This window comes from Chrysoperla carnea, chromosome 3 (genome assembly GCF_905475395.1).
Source record: "Chrysoperla carnea chromosome 3, inChrCarn1.1, whole genome shotgun sequence".
Classification (NCBI taxonomy): Eukaryota; Metazoa; Arthropoda; class Insecta; order Neuroptera; family Chrysopidae; genus Chrysoperla; species Chrysoperla carnea.
In genome coordinates this window covers 83,872,278-83,881,034 of record NC_058339.1, presented here as the reverse complement: position 1 = coordinate 83,881,034, position 8,757 = coordinate 83,872,278, and the positions used below count along the sequence as shown (strand labels likewise).

The 8,757-nt window shown below is 30.6% G+C and overlaps 1 protein-coding gene across 3 annotated transcripts in view; it reads right to left on the bottom strand.

Moving 5' to 3' along the window:
- Window positions 1-354: 354 nt before the first annotated feature.
- Window positions 355-8,757, bottom strand: part of LOC123296540 (formin-2-like) — a 47,864-nt gene continuing 39,461 nt past the window's right edge. The window contains exons 4-11 of one of the 3 annotated variants that reach the window (XM_044878051.1): window positions 7,211-8,236; window positions 6,928-7,174; window positions 5,001-5,027; window positions 3,727-4,115; window positions 2,880-3,089; window positions 2,479-2,803; window positions 2,042-2,339; window positions 355-487 (exon numbers count right to left, since the gene is read on the bottom strand). In XM_044878051.1, the coding sequence (XP_044733986.1) occupies window positions 379-487; window positions 2,042-2,339; window positions 2,479-2,803; window positions 2,880-3,089; window positions 3,727-4,115; window positions 5,001-5,027; window positions 6,928-7,174; window positions 7,211-8,236 (2,631 nt within the window). In that variant the 3' untranslated portion in view covers window positions 355-378. Of the gene's footprint in view, window positions 488-2,041; window positions 2,340-2,478; window positions 2,804-2,879; window positions 3,090-3,726; window positions 4,116-5,000; window positions 5,028-6,927; window positions 8,237-8,757 lie in introns of all 3 variants that reach the window. The other 2 variants (XM_044878049.1, XM_044878050.1) reach the window with 2 other exon arrangements.

The following is an 8,757-nucleotide window of genomic DNA, read 5'->3' as shown; positions in this document are numbered from 1 at the left end:
GATTTATTTATAAGTTTTCGTGTTTGCAGGTATATCAACTACATAAATAACTAATAGCTCAATCTCGAAAATATTGGAGCAATAAAATAAAGGTAAAAACATTAACAAATAACAAGATATAATAAAAGAGGTAAAAAATAACTTTTAAAAGAAACAATTTTTATAAAAATATAGTATTTTTATTAAAATAACATTAAATAATATCAAATCATTTAAATATTTTATGAAATTATAAAAATCTAACAAATCTATATAAATTAAATATAACAATAAACTATTTTTAATATTTATATAAAGGTATGTATGTTTATTTTTATTTTATTAACAAATATAAACTTTATTTTTAATTATTTATTTATTTGTATTTTTTATTCTAGTTTAGTTTGTTTTTCCTTGTAGTTTTAATATTTTAGACTTTAAACCTCCTGGTCGTATTTTCATTACAGGATTTTTCCTTTGTTGCGATTTTCGTTTCAATTCTTGTAACCTATAAAAATAAAAAATAGAATTATTGTTAATACAAATAATTTAATAATTCGTTTCAAATCGACCCCAGATCTATTGGTGCGCTACAAATTATTTCTGATACACTCGTTTAAACAACACGAGTGCTTCGTGTAAATTTCAAATTCTAAAATGCTTCTATTAGCGGTTTAATACATTTCATGATGTAAAAAGAAAATGATGACGATTTCTCGATAGACAGATTTAACGGATTCAAATGGATAATTTCATTATAAATTAGTTTTAATAAACGAATCACTCAATTTTTAAGTGAACGCGGAAATAGTGATATTCAGCCACGACTAATTGATGACGCTATACTCCATAAAAAAAAAAATAAAAATGCACTTTCGATAAAGTGATAATCCTATCAGATAAACATTTTAGATTACATGCATAAAGAAATTTTTTCCATGCAATCCATATCTTAAAAAGGAGTTTTAAGATATGGATATCATATCATGATATCTGATATATTCAATTCAATTCTCCCCATTACTTTAACGCCACTTTCAATAGGTCACTGTTGATAAATTTAATATCATCTTACTACAGAAATCTACAATTTTTTTCCTTCCTTCTGAAAGTTGACACCATTTTTTTAATTGCCTTGAAAACCACTTTTAAATATTATGAAGTTAGTTTCCAGACCGTTCTATTTCTCTACCATGAAGGTGCCTCACAGAACAATACGGGCTGAGCTACAGATCTATATATACAAGCTATAGATCTATGATAAAAGCTACAGATCTAAACATTTAATTTAGGTGTCATGTAATAATCAAATATTGTTTAAAAGGAAGTTACAGCGGTTAAAAATCATAAAATTTTACAAAAATTTTTACTAGATACTTGATTTTTCAGGAGATAATTAGTTAGATGCCGGTACTCCCGTGTGTGATAGCTCGCTCTTAGTCACATTTTCTAAAGCAGACTATCGTAAAGTACTCTATTCCAGTTTCAACTTGTTTATAACAAGCGTGTGCAAGAGTATTTCGCAAAAACGATCTTGATTTTCGGATTCAGCAGAAAAAATTTGGCGAAAACCATAGGTCGTTTTCGTGAAACTCAATCGACCACGAAAACCCATTCAGCGGCCGGAGTATAAAGTTTCCAACGGATTTGACTTCAGCATGATTCATTTATTCATTTTTATCTTTTAGAGTTACAACCAACCACCTTTTTTTTTTTGCTGATTAAATTGTCAAGGTAAGTCTTTTTTTGCAAAACCCGGTTTTTTACACCTTTCCGATAAAAAAAAAATATAATAATAATTTCATGCACTCCGTTTTTTCAAAGAATTTTTTTTTTCAAAAATATTACTTTTCTTCTAATTATTGCGTTGAAAAGTACGAGTTGATATTTTTGAATACTGAGGTATTTTCTGCCGCACATGTTGCAAAACATGTATACCCCTTTAAAATAGTCCATAGTACTTTCATGCGTGGTAACAAATATAACGAAGAAACCATTAAAATCGGAGTAACTACTAATGAAATTTGTATAGAAGAAAAATAATATTTTATAACAAACTTACTTTTCATTCAATATCCTATTTTGTTCCTTCTTCCAAATATCTTTAAAATCAACACAAAATGATGACCATAATACAAAAAAATCTTCTGGTTGACAATCCTCTAATGTACCAGATTTTGGTCGAAATTGATAGAATTTCATTGTTTCAATAAATTTACTTCTACATTCTTCTAAACTTTCCATTTCATTATTTAAATATTTTTTAGCCACCTCAATAAATGATTCCATTTTATCTTTAAATGGTTGTAAATTGGATTCATTTGATGCAGCAATTACTTTCGCTGTTGTTTTTACGCATTCTAAAAAAATAATTTAAGTCAAAATTCACTATTTAAAACAAAACTAAAAATGTTTGCCAAACAGCGGTAGGTACTCGGATTTGCCAAAATATAATTTGACGATATACATCGGGAGGTTAATAAAGTTTTGAAATCTTACCGGCAATTTGATCATTCAATTTCTTTAAATCTGCTTTGATATCATCGAAATTAACAGCTGATGCTCGATCGACATCACCTGGTTCGGGAATGGGTAACGGGATATTTGCGGCATTTTGTTCATCACATTTTTCGATGTATGTACGTATAATAAAATGAAGTAACGTAACCGATGAATCTTTACTTTTAACATCACGTAATTTCGATAAAATTTCTAAACCAAAACCATCTGCTTGACCTCTCGTTCGATTACCACCATTCATATAATTACCTAATGTTAATATAATGGCCAATACAGACTTGAGACTTTCTTTATTCGTTAAGAACTGCAAAAATAACACGACCCTTTATTTTGCTTACAATTCAAATTCAACGAAATTCAATTTTATAAATTCGACTTACATCACAGGTAAATTTAATATTATCTATCTTAGCGCTAATTGTGGATATTGCATCATCAAATTCAGCTTGAATCATAAAGCATGATATTCTATCAGCAAAGTTTGGAATTTCTGCTAATTGTAAAAGAAATTGTTCTGGTTTATCCAATGGGACATCCGGATTTGAAGCAATATGTTCCTTTATTTGAGAAAGTTCTTCTTTGGTAGCTCTCTAAAAAAAAATCAAAATATTTATTATAAAAAAGTCCGACAAAAAAATGATATGAGATGAGATGATGAATATAAATATTTTGGAAAATAATTCCCAAATTTAAATTGAGAAGTTGCAAAAAATGGCGAAAGTTCTCCAGCCAATGCTGAAAGCATCCCGTTTACATATTTTGAATTGAAGACTAGGCAAAATTAACCCCCAACCAAATTCTCACGGAGTATCCTTGCCAAAACTAGCCGTAGTGAAACACTCGCTATCAAACTCTTGTCTTATTTAGCAAGTGTTTTTGCGAGAATGCGGAGATGAAGCTCGCCTGTACTCATCTGGGTGCCTCGTGATGCTTTTGACATGGGTACAAAAAACCGATTTTTTAGCGAAGTCGAATAAAGCGAGGCGAGACATCACAAGTATTACCTGCACATTATCATGCTTCGCTCGACTTTGTGTTGGTTCGTGAAATTGGAAATGGGTTTTAAAGGTATACCATTCGTTTCTACAGACCATATCCTGATAAAACGAAAGTTTATACTGGTGCTCACGTATCGATCCTGATACCATATGCAATATGTTCTGTGAGGAGATTTAATTCGTTCCAAAAATATTCATATTCAAAAAAATTATTTTAAAAATGACTTACAGCCTCATAAATTTGTTGAAGAGATTCTAAATTAACAACAGATGTATCAAAATTGTAAATAGCATTTTCAACTTCACTGAAATCAACGTGTAAGCTTTGTGCTAAAATGCCAACATTTTGAGATCGTTTACTATCTAATATTTTCACAGCTTGAATTTTTGATGGTTTTTCAACTTTTTTTATTGTTGGTTTTTTTGTCATCACTTGTCGTGAAAATAAATCCACAAATTCTGTAATATTTGGTAATGGGGTTTCTTCTAATTGTAACCATAATGGTTTATCAGTTGTATCAATTGATGGTTCTGGTTGATTTGTTATTGGTATTACTATACGTGTCCAATATAATGGTTTCATAGGAACTGGTGGATTTTTTGGATTTTTTCTTAAAGCTGAAACATATTAAAAATTTGTTTTGTTTATTTATAAATCGATATTATTTTTCAAAGCTGATTATGATTTGAAACATTTTAAAATACAATTTGTCTTTTCATATTCCATTATCAAAATTGATTAAAACTATTTTCAATTTTGAAAAGAAAATAAAATGAAAATTTATAATTGCATTTCAAAGTGTCAAGCTTAAATGATTATGATGGCTTAATTATTACAGACGTACACTAGGTTCTAGATTAATTTACCTGAACAATCCTTTTTCGGTATAGGTAAAATAGAAAAAAAAGTAGTTCTTCTCCTTGAAAGGGCAAACTAAATAGAGATCCTCTTAAACTAGAACCCTTAAAACTAAAAAATTAAAAGGATGATTTCTTGCAATTTCAACGCGCTATTGGTTCATAGTACAGCAGACGGAATAAGGTCGATCTAATACCGTCTCCTCAGCTTCATCCATCTGATAACCAGATAAAATGTATTTTTTTAAGAAATTTCTATGTTGTTTTTGATACCAATTTCGATTGGTTAACAGATGTAGTTACCTATAGGTATTGACTTATCGCTTGTTAAACACACAATGAAACGACACTCAATTACCGTTGCGTTCATTTACGGTAAGCTAAAATTACTTAGAATCATCCTTTTAAATTTTCATATAAAGCTTAAATGATTGAAATTTTTCTCACTGATGTATCCTTTTGGAATTAAACAAACATATCGTGGTTTTCACGACTATTTGTATAGACTGCGACTTATATTAACCATGTAACAACAACACAGACTACAGGACGAACAATCACCAATCAACATGAGAACATTTTAATAAAATGGAATAGACGACATACAAACACAAAAAAGATGCATAAAATTAAATTATACCTTACCTGGATAATTAGGACCATTCACCGGCACTAAAGAGAGGAAAACATTGTGCATTCAGTAATTCTACTTAAAATATTTAATAATTACATTTAAGCATGCAAAACTGTTCACAACCATTAATTAATGACGTAACTTGAAGAATTAGTTAATTTTAAAAAAAGAGTACCATAAAAATTATTGAAAATTACTATAGCAATTTTTCATAAGAAACCTTTTACCTTCTTTAGGTACGTCACTAAGTAATAGACTAAAAGTGTCGAAACAAGTGAGTGTGTTTTGTGTGAGGACTTTTTACAATATCAATTCTATAACATTTATACGTAGATTCCATAGTACTTTCATTTCCTTCATAGATTATAAAATTCTATATTTGTCAGTAGATTGACTTAAAATAGACTCAGTTTAAGGTATTTCTAACGACATGAGACTAAAAGTAGTTATCCACAAAATTGTTCTAAGAGATAGTTTTCAACGACATAAAATTGTAAAAAACATTATACAAGTATTTACCGTCTCTGTTAAAAAAAATTAAAGGATAGGAATGCGTAATATTTATCGCGGTTGAAAATTTTAATATTTTAGTAGAACAATTGAACTGTGATTCGATCAAGTTATTTACTTTTTATTAATATTATACTAATTTATTTTGTTAATTATCTCGAAAAGTAGGCCTCAGATCCAAAATTGGTAAATAACTTTGTCCTTCGTCTTTATGAGCTTATTCTGTAGGCCAACGATCTGCAGTCAATAACAGAACGCCCTGTATATACATGTATCCATCCATATATTAACATTTCTTTTTACCTACATTACGGACTAAGATTTCTGATAGCTTCGTTAAATTCATTCACAGATCGCGGGGCTACCTTACGGATTATTGTATGAAATGAAAGTACTAATTTTTAATAACACAATTTTGTAAACAGTTTTACAGAGAAGATTCAAACCACATTGTTAATGCAAGAAAGATCTAAAATTAGTTTAACTATTTTCTAAAGTAACCACTTTTCTTAGTTCCAAATTTTGGAACATAATTACAAAAAATATTAAAGAATCTTATATTATTTCATATTAATTTTCCTTACTAATTAAAAATAGAAAAAAAGACTAGATTTAAAATAAAAGTCATTCTAATGTTAGTAATATAAAAAATTCTATAAAAAAAAAAAAAAAAATTAAAATTTAGACGAATTTAAATCTTTTATAAACTAAGGAAATTTATTCTCCGATGTTAATCGGTCAGGGGTCTTGTCATTCTGAAGTGTTTTCAGATTTATTTATTTTGCTGGATAAGTTCTGTTAATAATGATAATCCATGTTACCATACTGCTAGCTGGAGTGATGTTATTTAATCATTCTTGATAACAAAAATAAGAATAACAATCGCAAAATATTTTTTTTTTTTTTTTCTTTCAATTTCGTACAAAAATTATAAAAATTTTTATTGAGAGACTTATTTATTTTAAATTGGACAAGGCAAAACTTATAAATACGTTTTAAGACAATTGTGTCAGAAATGAATAAGTAAAGTCCTAGGACAGGGCTGGCGAACCAATAGTCAAAATTATTTGACGGCAGGCCTATAACCTCATTAAACATTTCTTTAAAAAAAATTGGTATTATACCAGCAAAAACGAATATAGTATTGTAACGCTAAATTTGACGTGTTTTTATAAAAGTCTCAACTTTGCAAAAAAAAGTATTTTTGAAAAAAATATTCTCTTCCAATCCGAGTTCACACTTCGGAACGACAGTACCCATAACACCTAATCTACTGAGATTGAATGAATTAAATCCCGCTTCGTAAATCTAAAAATATTTAACATATGAAACATTAAAACTAATTTTATGATCTAATTCTATTTCATGCATTATTATTAGGGTTATTTTAAAATAAAATTTGTAATATTAATTTTTTAATATACGTACTATTACTTTGCCAATTCCATCCACCAGCAGGTGGTGCTGGAAATGGAACGGGTGTTCCACATGACGCTGATGGTGGTTGTGGTATACCATTACTACCATCTGTAGACATTCCAGGACATGGTGGTGGAGGAGGGGGACCACCACCACTAGCCATTGGTGGAGGAGGTGGTGGAATATTCATTCCTGGCATTGGAGGAGGTGGAGGCATACCAGCCATACCTGGCATTGGAGGTGGTGGTGGCATACCAGGCATTCCAGGAGGAGGAGGTGGTGGGGGTATTCCTGCGCCAGGCATTGGTGGAGGTGGGGGAGCACCAGGCATAGGTGGTGGTGGAGGAGGTGGCGGTGCACCTGTTATTGGGAGTGGTGGAGGTGGTATTGGAATGCTTGAATCTATAGGACATGGCAATGGTGGAGGTGGTGGAGGAGGAGGTACATCTGATATTGGAGGTGGAGGTGGTGGAGGTATTGGAATATTTGAATCTAGAGGCATTGGAGGTGGTGGCGGAGGAGGAGGGATTTGTACAGAGGAATGGGATGTCGATTTTGTTTCACTAGGTTCGATTTTTGGCAAACATGATGAAATTGTAGATGGAGGTGATGGTATACTAGGAACAATACTACTTGTAATAGGAACATTAGATTGTGATTGTGACTGTACACTTTCAGCAGACGTGGTGATAATATCAGTCTCATTCGTATCTCTTTTATGTTCATCTACATCAGACTTGATTTCACTAATTAATTTACTATTATTGTTTTTGATTTGTGCTGCAGCTTCATCCAGGATATCACATAAAATTCCAATATCTCTTGTTGCACAAGCGATTATTGTTTGTGTTGATTGCGATACTTTTTTTACACTACTTAATTCTGATACGGTTTTATTATTATTATTTACAAGATTAGATGCGGGTAACGATGATGTGGTTTTTACTGGCGAACCAAAATCTTTGATTGCATTCGATGTTAACGATTGTATTTCAACTAATGTTTTATATTTTTCCAATTCTTGTCGTAAATTATTATTTATTTCTTCTAATTCTAAAATGCGTTTTGTTTCGGGTACGGACACCGAGCGAGATATTGGATAATTACATTTATTCTCATTTTCATGATTATTGCGTTGTTCCGGGAATATATCGGGCGATCTTAATGCTTTATTTTGCACTTTACTATCGCCGGATGATGATAACATTTCATTTGATCCAGGTGATGTTGGTGGCCAGGATAATTGTGATAGACGACCAGGCGTTTGTGGCATTGATGCTGGTGCTTCATTATGCGCCCAATAGTACATTAAATCCGGCTAAAAATTCATAATAAATTCGTTAAATATATTTTCTTCGATAAAAGAAATTAATCTGTAAATTTATTAGTTTGCGATAACATTTGTTATCGGTTAAGACTTGGACTACGACATGTAGTAATTATTAAAGTACTTAGTTATAGAAAAACTTCGTGAAAATAGCACCCCCATCCATGAGAAAGCCATATTAGTCTTAAATTTGCATTAAGTATGTGCGCGACAAATGGACGAATAACTTAATCACGTCAACTGATCTCGATGATTATTTTTTTAGTGACAAATTAGTTAGTGTACTTCAGATTCACTAAAAGTCACAACAACAAAAAAACCGACTTCAAAAAAAAAACTATTTGAAAACAAATTAATATGCACTACAAAGTAAAAAAAATAACGATAATAATATGAAGTTACAATTATGGTTATATTTGGAGTCGGTGTCTGCCAAGTTAATGTAGCAAACAGTTCTGTCACAGTTGTATCCTTGGCTGACACCGACTCCAAAAATAACAATAACTGTAACT